Here is a 14,600-nt window from a genome sequence, read left to right as displayed (position 1 = left end):
GATTTCAGAGAGAAAGGGAGAGGGAGTGAAAGATAGAAACATCAGTGATGAGAGAGAATCATTGATCAGCTGCCTCCTGCACGCCCCACACTGGGGATCGAGTCCACAACCTGAGCATGTGCCCTGACCAGGAATCAACTCTGACCTCTTGGTTCATAGATCAATGTGCCTGAGCCCCAACCAGGACCGGGATGGAACCTGCAACCCAGGTACATGCCCTTGACCAGGAATTGAACCCACCACCCTTCGGTGCACAGGCCAATGCTCTATAACATGCTTTACTTTCTTGATAAATTCACTTTATCACAACGCCATCATCTGGAGTCACTCATTTGAATTCATTCATAGGTGAAGAAAAGAACCGAGGAAGGGACAGCCTCTCCCTCTGACGCGGGGGGCTCTCCGATAACACCTTTCCCGGTGTTTTGGTTGCCTGTAACACCTCCAACACCCCATCGCCTAAGACAGGCTGACAGGCAGACACCCGCCCCCAAACACAAACACATTATTTTACTGGAGAGGACTTCTTAAGGTTATCTTCTCTAATAATCATTTTCTTTCTTCTGAGAGTCAATCAGGCTAATATAAATGGCTAACATCTACAAACAGAACACCACACTTCCATTTGGAAACTTCCCCTGTTCTGCTAGAGAGCTCCTCCTTCTTCTCCTGTCCCCTGAATCTTTATTTATTTATTTAAAAAATATTTTTATTGACTTCAGAGAGGGAGAGAGAGATAGAAACATCAATGATGAGAGAGAATCATTGACCAGCCACCTCCTGCACGCCCCACACTGGGGATCGAGCCTGCATCCCAGGCATGTGCCCCAACCGGGAATCAAACTGTGACCTCCTGGTTCATAGGTAGATGCTCAACTACTGAGCCATGATGGCCAGGCAGTTACTAGTAATCTCTCTTTAAAACATGGTCCTGGCTTTAGTTTGCAAGCATGTTGTCCTCTCAGCTTCACCCTTACTCCAAAGAAGATCCATTAGTCATTCCTGAGGTTTACAAAGAGAATAAAACAAAAGAAGACAAGAATTGTCTAAATTTAAAGTGCTGGAAAATCCAACATTTTATTTACTACATTTTGGTGACTACATAAATGCTGAAACATTTTAACACTGAAAAGCATGATGGCATCATCACTTGCTTTTTTTCTCTTTTTTTGCTTAGCAAACACAGCAGATGATATTGCACGGCATAAAGTGAGAACAGTAGCGAAGCTTAAAAAAAAAAAAAGAAAGGAACCTTAATGCAGTACAGGAAATACTCATAAACAAACCAGAATAACGCCTAATGCATTACACTTTTTGTTGCTACACACAAAAATACAGAAGAAGCATTGGACAGAGAGAAAGAGAGAGACAAAATATTAGCAAACAACCATAACTGGGTACAATAATCATTTCATCTGAAATGTAGATGCAACGTAGAAACTACCACTGCTTTCTAATTGACAAAGAAAATGACAGCAACATTTGTTTTTTTATAAAAAATCTAAGCCCCTCGTGGTTAGGTTGTTAAATTAATTTAATTATTTATTTACTTTTTCTCCCTCCCTCCCTCCCTGTTGCTAAGGAAGAACTCCCTCTGCTCTTGGAAGATTTTCTACTCTATTGACCTTTTTTTTTTCATTTATTTTTATTTTATTTTATTTTATTTTATTTTATTTTTTTACCTGATGATTGTCTTAGGCACCCTCCTTACATAATAAACCATCAAGCTAACTTGAACAGGGAAAATGAGTCACACTCAAACAATAGCTAAAGTCAAAGGTGTACTGAAAAGAGAAGAGGGTTAAGGGACGATCTCAGGGAGTGACAGGTGGGCTGACTTCAGAAGGGATGAGAAAACACAGGGAGATATGAAGACGATCACCGAAGCAAGTGGAAGACAATGTTTTAAAGTTTATTTTGTTAAAAAATACTCATCACGTGGTTCCAAAGGCATATCTAAAATGAGCCCACAATGATTATGTAATAAATGCAGAACATCCACCAAAAAATCGAGACTAACACAGAAACAGGAAACATGACCTTGTGCATACCACTCTGTTCAGCGTTTCACCGCTGAGGGTCCAAGTCTTCTCCCGCCACCACTCTCCTGGCTTTCTGTAACTCACTGCACAGCATTTGCATGAAACACACATGATTAGTCAATGCTGACCAACAGAGCACTGAATGATCCTGCGACTCAGAGCAGACGTATTGCCCTATTAAAATACATAACGAGTACAAAAATGCTTCTAAGAAAGTGTAACATTTGACCCAAAATCTAAGCCCTCCCTTTCCTTCCCCACCCCAAACACCCCTGCAAAAGAAAAGAATGTAAATTTCTTGTATTGAGAGGAAAAGTATTTACATCTATGGATGTGTGCCATGTAGCTGAAGCAACTCTTACTTCAGCAAAATGGCACTGGGTCTGCTGAGGATGCTGCGAATCGGCTGAGAAGTCTGCATGTGCTGATCTACATTAAATTGGGGCCAAGTATCTGAACAGCCCAGGTGAAGGGGGCCCGAGGCCGGGGCCACCTCTAGTGTGTGGAAATGAAAACTAGTGGCAAGATGAAGAGTGAAAAGAGACAAACTCAAGTAGGCCTGGGGTACATTCGCCAGGGTTCTCTGACATTTGAGGAGAATTGGTTAGGAATTGTGACTAGCAGATTCCAAGAAACAGACGTGGGGTTGGAATATGTAACTGTGAAATATTTTCCTTAAACTGGACTAGTAATTGGGGCCGAGCAATCATGTTTTGCTTCTTTCATGAGTCAGGGCAGATGGGCAGGAGCCAGGTCTGCTGCCCTCAGCCTGGACTTTCTCTGTAAGGGTGTGAAGCCATTGTACTCCTCTCAGCTCTGCCAAAGGAACTGTGTTCATGCCCTGCCCCTGCCTTGAAGCAATTCAGAAACTTGGTGAAACTGAAGAGGATTTCCAAATTCAAGTTAGCTTGTCTCTTTGAGTTTTTACACTCTACTTCTCAGACCCGTGCGAATGGCAAAAAAAAAAAAAAAAAAGCAAAAAGCAAAGTATCTCACAAATGCCAGTGCTTTGGAACATTAAACAAGTCTTAAATTCTTTGGAATTTCAGGTCTAACCTGCAAGGTAATCTTTTCTTTTAAAAAAATTTAATAAGTTAAAGGAAGAACACGAATAATGCCTTTCTTCTTTCTAAGTGACAAAAAGGACGACCTTGAAACTCTCCCTTTGGCATGTACACGTTTTCTGAGGGGGGGCCTGGCAGTGTTCACAACACACACTGAGGTGCCTGCTAAGAAAAGCTAAAGCTACACCCTGCAGTGAAGAGAAGCTCTCGCCTTCAGCTCATCTTAGCATCAAGAACAAAAAGATTGTAACATAAAAGCTTTGGCCGTTTGGATTCTACTATATACATTTTAAAAACTACACAGTCATAAATTAAAGCAGTGATTAAATAAGCTCATATAAAATGTACTTAAATTAAAAAAAATCACAGCACATTATAGAGAAAATAGAAACCAGTTTCACAAAAAAGAGATTATATATATATTTATATATATATATGTGTGTTTTTTTTACCCTGTGGAAACAAATTTACTACGAAACACAAAACTTTATAAGTAACCATCAAAATGAAAAGCATTTCTTATTCCATTCTTGCAGTTTTTACACAACCCTTAACCCACGCGGGGAACATATCCAGAAATTAAGTCTTCCTTGAGCAACAGAGCAGTTCTGCCAAGAAAATCAACCCCAAACCGAAGCAAGGAGGGGGCGGACATCCCAAACATACAAACTACAAAATAAATAAGAATTATAAAGTTTGTTGTTTTTTTCAAAGTAACCTTAACAATTATCAAACTAGTAAGTTCTGCCTTATCACATAGACTCTCTATACAACGTAACCCTAAAACGTTATTACTATGAGGTATTTGGAGGAATTGGTAAAAGTGATGCACGGCCTGCCTGGTGAAGGGACTCGGTGAGGCGGGGGGGGACCTCAAGAGGGAACGAGGAGGAGGAGCTTTGGTTTCTCAGCAAGAAATTGGGGGGAAAAGTCATCCTTTGGTATCAAAGAAAGTTTCATTGCATGGTTGCACGGAAAAAGCACCACGGTGAATAATTATTCCTTTTTTTTTTTTTTCCTTTTCTTTCCATTAGTGGCCTTTCTAAGAGGCTGAGGTATTCAAAGAGTATAAGGTGAGAGAGGTCAACAGCGGTTTAACACTTTGGTTCAAGCAAGGCACTCGTCCTAGGAGTTTACAAAGTTTGCAACATGTTTGCCTAGAGATTTACAAGTAGAACTAGCAGTCATAAGAGTAGTGTTTCCTAATGTTGTCATTGTTGTGGTATCATTATTATTAAGAATGAAGACAAGTTTACACACTGAGTGAAGAGTGAGGAGGGGCGAGGAGGTGGGAGAAGGGTCGGGGTGGAGTTCCCTCTGCAGACGGAGGCCGTGCATGAAAATATCTTTGGTATTCTTTGGTATCATATCAATGTGATTAAAATCACCAATGGAAATCGAGTGAGGTAGCGTCTTTGGTTCACACTATAAATAGTAGATCTTTACACTTTTTTTTTCTTTTTTTCTTTTCTTTCTTTTTTTTTCTTTTTTTTACACGTGGAAGTAGCTATTTCTTACCTTCTGCTTCTTTGTCCTTCCTATTTAGGAAATAGTTACCAAATGCACTGTAAAAGCTAACCACACCACAAGAATAATCCAGAAGGCCAGTCGCATCTCAAAACGGCCTCTGGTGTTTGAATGCACCCTAAACAGCGAGATAGGAAAGGGAGAAGTGCTTTCTCTTTGTTTGCTAAATGCATAGTTTTCATCCTTTATGTACAAAGAAGGGAGGATCTTTTTGAGGGAAAATGCCTTTATAGCTCATGTGAAAATGTCCTAGGACTCTTTGGTATAGTAAAGTTTGGATTTAACCTGCAAAGATGGGTCATTCACCTGGGGTAGCAATGTGTGTGTGGGGAGGGGGCGGGGGGGATGGGGAGGGAGTGGAGAATAAGTCCAAACATAGCGTAGTGCTTTCACTTTTGTTCCTGGAAAATTAATTATGCTTTTTGGGGGGAAGGAGGCAGAGTGAGTGACATGTTCAGTTAGAACTTCCCCACACATTTTCTTTGGTTTTTGGGGCCTATTCCAGCTGCATCCAGGGACCGGAACACTCAGTTCTTGGCACCCAGAATTCTTTTACCTGAACATTTACCGATGTCTGGGCTTTTGGGGTGTCCAGACCTCCCACTCTTTCTTTTGGCTCCCTTTCAGGGAAGCGTTTGGTCATGAGAGGACATAAATGATTTATGGCCAAAACCGGTCTAATTTCCATTCTGTGAAAAAAAACACACAAAACAAAACCCAAAATGTGTTATTTGAAGTGCAGTTTTGGAATAAATATACATACAAATGAAAGAGATGTGTTTTTAGGTGAATTTTGTTCAAGGGCCGGGAAATGATGGGTGAACAAAAGCATGTGACCTTGGTTATGTTGGGTTTAGAACCTGAGCCGTAAATTAGTGAGACAGGAACGGAAGCATTTCCTCTCTCTGTGGCAAGTCAGGAGCAGAACAGAAGCAGTCATACTTGATGGGATACGTGTATTGCTTGTGAGAAGCTGAGTTTGTCCATTGTGATTCCTCAGAAGCAGAGGTTGTGAAGATGCTTAAACAGTCAAGTAAAACATTGCTTTTCAGGCTTGGATTTGTGCATCTGTTTGTGAGAAAATATATCTCTAGGCCCTGAAATTGCATAATGGGTGCACATTCAATGCTGGTATGAAAATTATCTTTGGTGTTAGCAAATAGAATCACTCGTTATTTTTCAAAAAAAGCATGGTGAGAATATTAAAAATGCAGTAATATTCTTTGAGATTGTGTCTACACAGTACCAAAAGAATTGGTTGAACACTTAAAATGCAGTTAGATTAACAGGGCAGGGTCATGTAGTAAAAATCAAAGGAAAAAAAAGTGGTCACCTGAATTCTACTTTTGTTTTTCCTGGGGCATTGACTTTGGTAAGATTGGGTGTAGCCACAGCTTGAATTTCCCTGATTTTAAACTTCTCAGGTTTTAAATAAATAAGATTTTCCTCCCTCCTAAATTATAAGTATATTATGTAGCTATACCCATTGTCCCCTCTATTCCTGTAAAGAGAAAATAATAATCAGTTTTTTTCCTTTTAGTTTATGTCATTGACAAGATTAAATTTTTAGCAAATCTTGGAGGGTGGCCATTTAAATGGTATCTTTTAATAGCTGTATTGTAATTGTGCCATGTTTAGAAGGGAAATTTTTAAGCTGGAATTTGGGGCGAGAGAAAGAAAATGGACAACATGTGTCAAGGCAAATACGTCCTTTCATGAAAGGGGGAGTATGTGCCGGCTTCCCTTCCTCCTCCAGCAGACACGAAGGAGACAGGTGGCTGGCTGGTGTGGCCTCCTCTCTCCAGGTGCCTGCCTCTTCTAGACCTAGACAAGATGGTTTAATATTTAAAGCATTTTAATGACTCTCAATAAACACCTTATTGTTGAGATAACATTTAATTTTATATTCCTAGTTAGATGTGCTAATTGACCAAGACTATGTAGTTCTTTACCCAATAGTACAAAAGACATCCACTTATATGAATGATAATTCAATCGAATTCAGAGAGAATTTGGGGAGGGGGGGGAATCAAATGATTCACTTGGGTACTACTAGTACAACTGTATTATCTTTTGCTTTTTTTGTGTGTGTTTTTTTGTTTTTGTTTTTTCCTTTTTGCCTTGATTTCTATAGGCCTGGTTAAGTGATTTGGGAAAATAGGAATTTAAATGTTTATATTTGGAGGTTCAGGTCCAGTTTTTATATGTCCCTGTTAGAGAGTGGAATCTATGTTATAAAATTTCCAGCTTAATGCAGTAGCAGGAAAGAATGTGGTGCGCTCCGGAGGCTATGCTGAAGGAAGTAAACAGCTAAAGACTCTGGCTTTTTCTACATCCCACCGTTTCTTGGTTGGACCTGCTATTTTTATTCATGTCCAAGTCATAAAATGTTTGAGATTAGCAATAAAATAAGTTTGATTGTATTGTTAGAATTATTCAAATATTAAATAGTTCATTTTAATAATAAAATTGGTCAGCTCTCTTTGAGTGTTTATAAAATGTTTTTAAAAGGTATTTGGTGTCAAAGGTATGAAGCAAATTTGTCAAATTAATCTAAGTATGGAGTCCTTTAATTCCATGGTCTTTTTACCGAAAAGCATTACTTTAAACAAATTTTCTAATTTAGTTACCTGCCCTGTGTGAACTTAGTTTTCTAGTTTATAAATGGGATCCTACTTTGGCAGAATCCCCAGGTTTTCCCAGCTATAAACAGATTCTGAAATCATGTCATATGTCTACCTAAGTGACATTTATGGGTCCTGAAAGGGAGTGTGCCACCTGGGCGTACGTGCATCCTGCATCAAACTATTATGGTACCAATTGCTTCCCTGGAGCGACATTCTTTCTTGCCAGTTCTGAAAACAAATATTTCAAATGCTTTAAGAGTCATAAATAATAGTCATGATTCTACGTGGCATGTGTATTATAGCTAGATCAGTTCATATGTATAACTTTACATAGTATCTTGTGTAAAAATAGCTTTGGTTATTAAAATCATTGCAATAAAATACCTGCACTATAATATTGTGTGTTCTTTGGTACCTAGGTGATTTTTTTTTAAATGGATGGACTCTTATTTCATTTCTTAAAAAATATCTGAACAGTCCTTAACAAACAAAGAGAATGCACGAGTTTAGGTGTCATTCAAATTTTCCTTGCTGGGTTTGAATCTGCATTTAGGTTGTGGGCCTGGCAGGTTCAAACAATAGGCTAGATGAGCAACATCACATCCTAATCCAATGAACTCAGACAACCCCACACTGATGGTTGCTCTCCTACAGTACAACCCTTCCTGAAGGCCCGCCCTGCCTATGTCCCTGACCACTGGTAGTGGTGGTGGTGGTGGTGGTGGTGGTGGTGGTGTGTGTGTGTGTGTAGTACACGCACCCACACGCAGTACTGAGACACCATACACCTTTGTGGCGCGGTGGGACAGGTGAGAAAGTCTGATCTTAAAAGATGTCCACTCAATGGCTCAAAATCACTGCTCCAAACCACGAAACAGCCAAGCACAGCGAGAAGGATCGTGGATCGAAGGTGTGAGACCCAGTGGTGTTTTCCTGCTCATAACTTTTCTTGCCAAGTCGTCGCCCCGCTGAAGTGTGTGTCTCCGAACAAAGTCAGAATGCAGTGAGCTAAGTCTTTGGTTTCTTTGGAGTATAAATAACACTTTTTTTTTCCTTCTTCAAATATTTCTAAGTATAAACCTGCTATGTTGAGGTCCTTGTCTTTTAAAAATTTCTTTTATTTAAAGCTTTTCCACCGAGGTTTTAGTTTGTGGTTGTTCCTTCATGCTTTGGTACAAGTGCTTGATGAAGATGAGCTGCCCGAATTGGAGCTGCCCTCGTCCTGCCACTTGTCCAGGCTCCTCCTCCGCGCGTTCATGAAGAAGTTGCTGACGGTGCTCAGCTCCAACCCCAGCTGCTGGGAAATGGTGATCTGCAATTCTTTGGATGGACGCTTGTTTTCCTTGAATATTGCGTGTAGAGTTCGACGCTGGACGTCTGTGAAGACCAGCCTGGGCTTTTTGGGGGTGTTGCCTCTATCCTTCCCGTGCTCTTGCTCTTTTCTTTTGCACGCTGCAAAGAAACACAGAGGCCATTAGAACGAACTGCCTGGGGAGAGCCGGAGTGGACAGGCGCAGCCAAGAAGATGTGTTAGCCATTCCACACGCCTGCTTTCTGCCTGCTGACCTCTGATTTTAGCACCATGGTGGGCTGGCAGGGAAGTGTAACAAAACGATGGAGAATTAGGAGGAGGTGGAGTTCTGGCAGTCCTGGCTTTGACGCTTTGACAGTATCTGCATTTTATCTGTGGCAAATCAGTTAACCCTACCTGGGCCTCGAAGTCCTCATCTGTAGAATATAGGGTTTGGGCTAAACAAACTTATTGTTTGAATTTTTTATCACCATCTGCAAAATGGATATAAGAATACCTAGAGCTGGCTGGGTTGTGGTAAGGATATAGGAAATAGTATATAGGGTGTTCCAAAAATATGTATACCCACGCTTTGACTAATTATAAAGGCAATGTGGTGTCTGGCTTGCTGTACTCTGATATGAACTCCAGCTGCACTGAGAGCCAGGTGGGCATCTTCCTCGTGGAGGTTGGGACTGTTGCCCTTTCATATCCCCTCAACCCTGCAGCTGGCTGCCCGGCCTATTGCCGTCTCCCACTCCACCTCCTGGCTCTTTGTAGTCTAGGTTCTCAATTCCTTACGAGATGGCTCACCATCTCTGACTAGATGCAGCCTCTGTGCTCTCCCCAGGTAGCCCTGCTCCTCTGCCTGTCCCTACCGTTCGTTCCTAACTGCTTCAGATCCCAGATTTCAGAGTTCCCCTAAGACAGCGGTTCTCAACCTTCTGGCCCTTTAAATACAGTTCCTCATGTTGTGACCCAACCATAAAATTATTTTCGTTGCTACTTCATACTGCAATGTTGCTACTGTTATGGATCATAATGTAAATATCTGATATGCAGGATGGTCTTAGGCGACCCCTGTGAAAGGGTCGTTCTACCACCAAAGGGGTCGCGACCCACAGGTTGAGAACCGCTGCCCTAAGACCTTAAGTGCACATTAGCACAGATTAGCTCAGCAATCAGATCAGCTGGAAAGCTACTGGGTGAAGGCTGAAGACGCTTCCAGTCTTTGGAGTCCAATCTAGGGGTATCCAAGTATTTTTTTTTTAATCATATGCTACTTAGTAAAACAATGATTTGAGTGTAGACTCCCTAATACTATTTGTTTATAAATTATATACATGTATATATACATGTGTACTACTATGTTATGTGCATTATAAGGCATATATGAAATATAGGAAATTTGAAAAAGGTAAAATAAAAATAAAGAGACATAGGAATTCTCTTCTACAGATGCATCAGCCTGCCCATGCCTTCGAGTGCATTCACCCCCCTGAAGGAACCACTGACCTAGTCAGAAAACACAGGGTAAGAATTTCAGACTGAACATGAGGGGAGATCTCACTCATAAAAGATAGATTTGGGGGCAAGTAAGGCCACATGGTACCTTTCATGACATACACCATAGGTCACTGGCTACATCCCTTTCCCAACATGAGAGAACGGCATCAACACAATGGGAACTATTTATGAACTGCATAGAGCTATATATACCAAGCCAGCTGAATTTACCAAACAGAGTCCCTCCCCTACAGCCTACAGCCCTCCTTGGACAACTAGATTAAGTCCCTGCAAAAACAGCTGCCTAGACCAACAGTTCTAGTTAGTCTGAGTCAGCCCATGTAGACACAGCTTTATACAATACTGATGCACATGGCTGATTCACTCACATTCAAAAGTGAAGGTAACACAGGCTTTGCTCTTCAGGAGGTCAGTCACATAAGCAAATAACTGCAAGAGCAGAAAAAGGCATACAGGAGACTACCTCTGCTTGAGGATATTAAGGAAGGCATCACAGAGGAGGGGGTGCGTGCACTGGGCCCTAGAGGATGAATAGGAGTTTGCTAGCGAGAGAAGTGGGACAAACTCACACTCAGCAAGGACAGCAGCATCCGAGAAGGACTGAGGAGTATTGGGAGGCTGGGATTCGTGGGGCAAGAGTGCACGCAGGAGGAAAGCTGCGGAAGACAAGGCTTCACAGGTAGACAGAGATCAGAACTGAATTATCTTGTAGGTAAGGAGGAGCTATTGGAAGGTTATGAGTAAGGGTGTAGTGTGATTAAATTTGGGTTTAGTAAAACTCCTCCAGTAGTGTCACAGGGGGCTGAAAAGCAGCAAGATTAGGGATAGGGATGCTGTGGTATGCCGCCTCAACCCCCTCAGAGCTAAGGCACTCAATCTTCCACCTTCTGGGAGAGTTGGTGGCTGGCGGCTCTTAGCTGAAGTCCATTCTTGGAATTGCCCTTGGCCAGAGGTTATGCCACCTTGAGGTGGGGTCGAGGAAGAAGGGTTGGTGTGGATGGTAGAGGTTGAAAAGAGTGGAAATGTGTTGGTTTAAGGTCATACAACCTCAGACCCTTGTATCAAGTTGGGACAACTGTGAAGGGTCACCCAGTTCCAGAGCACCCTGTAGGACTGATTGAGGCTACTCTTGTAACCACATTGACATTCAATTTCTCCCTCTCTTTGGTCTTACATCTGCCACCCCCAACCCCCACAGGGGCGATTCCCCATAGCTCTCTCCAATAGCCTTCCTGCATGCACGTTGCAGAAAACCAGATCTTTCCCCCAGGAAACCTAGCCTAAGATGGAAGCCATTAGAGACCCATTGTAGTGAGGACCCCAAATTAGATAATGCAGCTGAGGATGCAATATAGGGAGTAAATCCAAGAGCCTCTTGGAAGGTAGAAGGAATCAAGAGGACTTAATGACAACTTGGCTGGGTGGATGGTGTTTAGAACACCTTCCAGGTTTCTGTTTGGATGGTAGTAAGGAGGCCATTAGGCGATGCAGATGGGGAAATGCATTTTACAAAGGCAGTAACCACTTCTGAGTGGGACAAATTTGAAGTGCTTGCTGGACCTTTTGTTAAAGATCTCCACTAGGTGGTTGTCCAGAGGACAGGAGGATATATGTGGCGTGTAGCTAAGGGGAGAGGTCTGGGCTAGGAATATAGACTGAGATGGTAAATTACATATGACACACACCTGGGGAAAAGTAAATACCTGAGTGTTGGGTGCAGACTCAGCTTACTTATCATTCAAAAGGTAGAGTGAAGGGAAATCACATAGATATCCATTTCCCACTTAACCAGGAGGTATGCTTGAATGACTTCTATGTGGTCCTTGCACTTGGAAGGACTGAGCAGGCTAAAGCTACTCCTGAGCCAGCATTTCTCCAAGGGCATCAGAGGAATATCTCAAACAGGACTTCCTTGGAAAGATGGTTTGCAGGTCAAGTACACTTACAAAAACCTCCTCAAAATTCCTAATACGTGTTAGCACGTGTAATTCTGTTTCCCAAATTTTCTTAACCAGAATCCTTTTTGGTGGGGACTGTTTATTAATGTCTCACACAACACTGCTGTTGGGGAAACAGTTTGGAAGTTCCTGCCTTGAGCTCTCAAGCATTGCAGACATCACAATATTAGAACCTGGGAGTAGCCCTCGCTGGTTTGGCTCAGTGGATAGAGTGTCGGCCTGTGGACTGAAAGGTCCTGGGTTCGATTCCAGTCAAGGGCACATGCCGAGGTTGTGGGCTTGATCCCCGGTGGGGGGCGTGCAGGCGGCAGTCCATCAGTGATCCTCTCTCATCATTAATGTTTCTATCTCGCTCTCCCTCTCCCTTTCTCTCTGAAATAAAAAAAAAAAAAAAAACAACAACAAACAAAAAACAACTGGGAGTAAAATTCCCCCAGAGCAGAGAGCCTGGCTGACTTGTTCTATATTCCAGGGCCTCCTAGCATAGTGCCTGGCTCTAAGGGGAGCTCAGTACCATGTGAGTACTGGAGGGGGTGCCTGTGACTAAATGCATGTGGTATATCTGGAAAGAACTCCATGTGGAAGTTGGAGTCACTGAACAAGAAAGCAGAGATATTGGTAGAATAGAGAGGGGACTAAAGCTTGTTGACAACTAGGGGCCATCAGTCACCCTCAGTCAGTGCCTGTGAAAGGAATTCATGAGCCAGGCTGCCGGGAGCCGGTCCATCCTTGCTGTTTCAAGGGACCTGGCATATATGGCATACTGTTCTTAATATGTTTGCTCCCCTTAGCGCTGTGTGTTTTAACCAAGGTCACCTCTCCGAGAAAGGTTGTTTCCCCAGGTAGGGATTTTTCCCTGAAGTCAGGGAGCGGATAAAACCCCTCAACTAAGTGCCAGACGGGTAATTAATCACTTTAAGCTACATAATCTTTACTCCCTGGAATGGAGATAAGAAACACCCTAACCTTTGTAATAGAGATTGATAGGATTGAATCAACTGGTATAAATACAGATGTAACAAGACAGAAAGAGACAGAACTTAGAACACAGAACTTAGAAGACAGAATTCAGAAGACAGAACCTACGCGGAACCTGGAGATGGAGGAGCTTTGCTGGAGAGAACATGGCAAGAGATCCTGGACAGAAACTGGCCTCAGAACCTAGAGACAGAACCTAGCAAGAGAACATGGCAAAAGATCCTGGACTGATCCTAACCAGAACTTCACTTCACTGGAGATCCTGGCTAGAGATCCTGGCAAGGCTGCTGATCAACTGAACGCTGCCTCTGTGTCATTCCTTCTTCGCCGACTCCGTCTACGCCTTTGGGAACCCCTGGACCTGCTGGGGTTGGACCCCGGCACCAGGCTTCAACCTTGGCCCTCCCTAACTTTCTCTCAATCCATTAATCTGGAGAGAGGCAATAATCCCTTTAGAATAAAGGGGTGGAGACTGAGGTTTCTGATTGGCTGTTAGCATTTGAGAAGGTGTATAAAAACCTCAGGCACCAGAGGAGAAATTCAGAGTCCTCCAGCTCTGCAGTCAGTGCTGTGCTTCTCCACCAGGTCTGAGATCTGAGCCCCAGCCAACTCGGTCACAGCAGACGTTTCTGCAGGATTTTTTTCTGAGCACCTTGAAGATGAGCATCCGGACCCCGCCCACACTCCTGTGGCTGTCAGGAGAGAGCCTGCTGAGGGACCAGGCCTCAGCCATCGCAGCTCTGGAGTACCTGCCTGCTGAGCTCTTCCCGCCACTGTTCATTCAAGCCTGCCGGAGGAGAATGCGGAAGCCCCTGAAGGTTTTGGTGCAAGCCTGGCCCTTCCCTGTCCTCCCTCTGGGGAGCCTGATGAGGCTGCCTCCAGTCGTGGTCTTAAAAGCGGTGTTGGAGGGGCTTGACGGTCTGCTTACCCAAGAGGATCGCCCCAGGAGGTGGAAACTGCGGGTGCTGGATTTAAGGAACATGGATGTCAACCTATGGAGAATGTGGTGTGGACACAGCACCTGGAAGTGCTCGAGGACGGGACCAGTGGCTGTGCACTGCTCCAGCCTCAACATGGAGCACCCCTTGGCTCCCTTGGAGGTCTTCCTAAACCTTGACTTCAGTGAAATGGCCAGGGTTAAGTTTTTCATGTACATCATCCAATGGGCCCAGCAGAGAAAAGGGTCGGTACACCTGTGCTGCAAGACGCTGAGTTTTTTGGAATTGCCCTTCCAGAGGGCCAGGAAGGTCCTGGATAGGGTGCGGCTGGACTGCATCCAGGAGGTAGAAGTGGACTGCACCTGGGACCTGCCCACCCTGGGGACATTTGCTGGCTACCTGGGTCAGATGAGTAACCTGCAGAGTCTCGCTCTCTGCCACATCAAGGTGTTAGCTGAGGGGGAGAATGAGGAGGAGGAAATGGAGGAGGAGGAGGAAATGGAAGAGGAGGAGGAAGTGCAGGAGGAGGAGGAGCAAGAGGAACAGAAGGAAAGGAAGCAGGCCTTGGAGGAGGAATATCTGTGGGAGAGTGAGGAAAAGGAGCAGCAGTGGAAGGACGTAGAGGAGTGGGAGAGGGAGGAGCAGGAG

At 43.5% G+C, this 14,600-nt stretch overlaps 1 protein-coding gene across 1 annotated transcript in view; it reads right to left on the bottom strand.

The window, feature by feature from the left end:
* Nucleotides 1–1,057: 1,057 nt before the first annotated feature.
* ONECUT1 (one cut homeobox 1) overlaps nt 1,058–14,600 on the bottom strand; it is a 47,544-nt gene continuing 34,001 nt past the window's right edge. Inside the window, exon 2 of the mRNA XM_059700816.1 lies at nt 1,058–8,712. Within this exon, the coding sequence (XP_059556799.1) occupies nt 8,423–8,712 (290 nt within the window). The 3' untranslated portion in view covers nt 1,058–8,422. The remainder of the gene's footprint in view (nt 8,713–14,600) is intronic.

This window comes from Myotis daubentonii, chromosome 1 (genome assembly GCF_963259705.1).
Source record: "Myotis daubentonii chromosome 1, mMyoDau2.1, whole genome shotgun sequence".
In the NCBI taxonomy this organism is placed as follows: Eukaryota; Metazoa; Chordata; class Mammalia; order Chiroptera; family Vespertilionidae; genus Myotis; species Myotis daubentonii.
The sequence above is the reverse complement of the archived record's forward strand: the minus strand, read 5'-3'. Positions and strand labels throughout refer to the sequence as shown.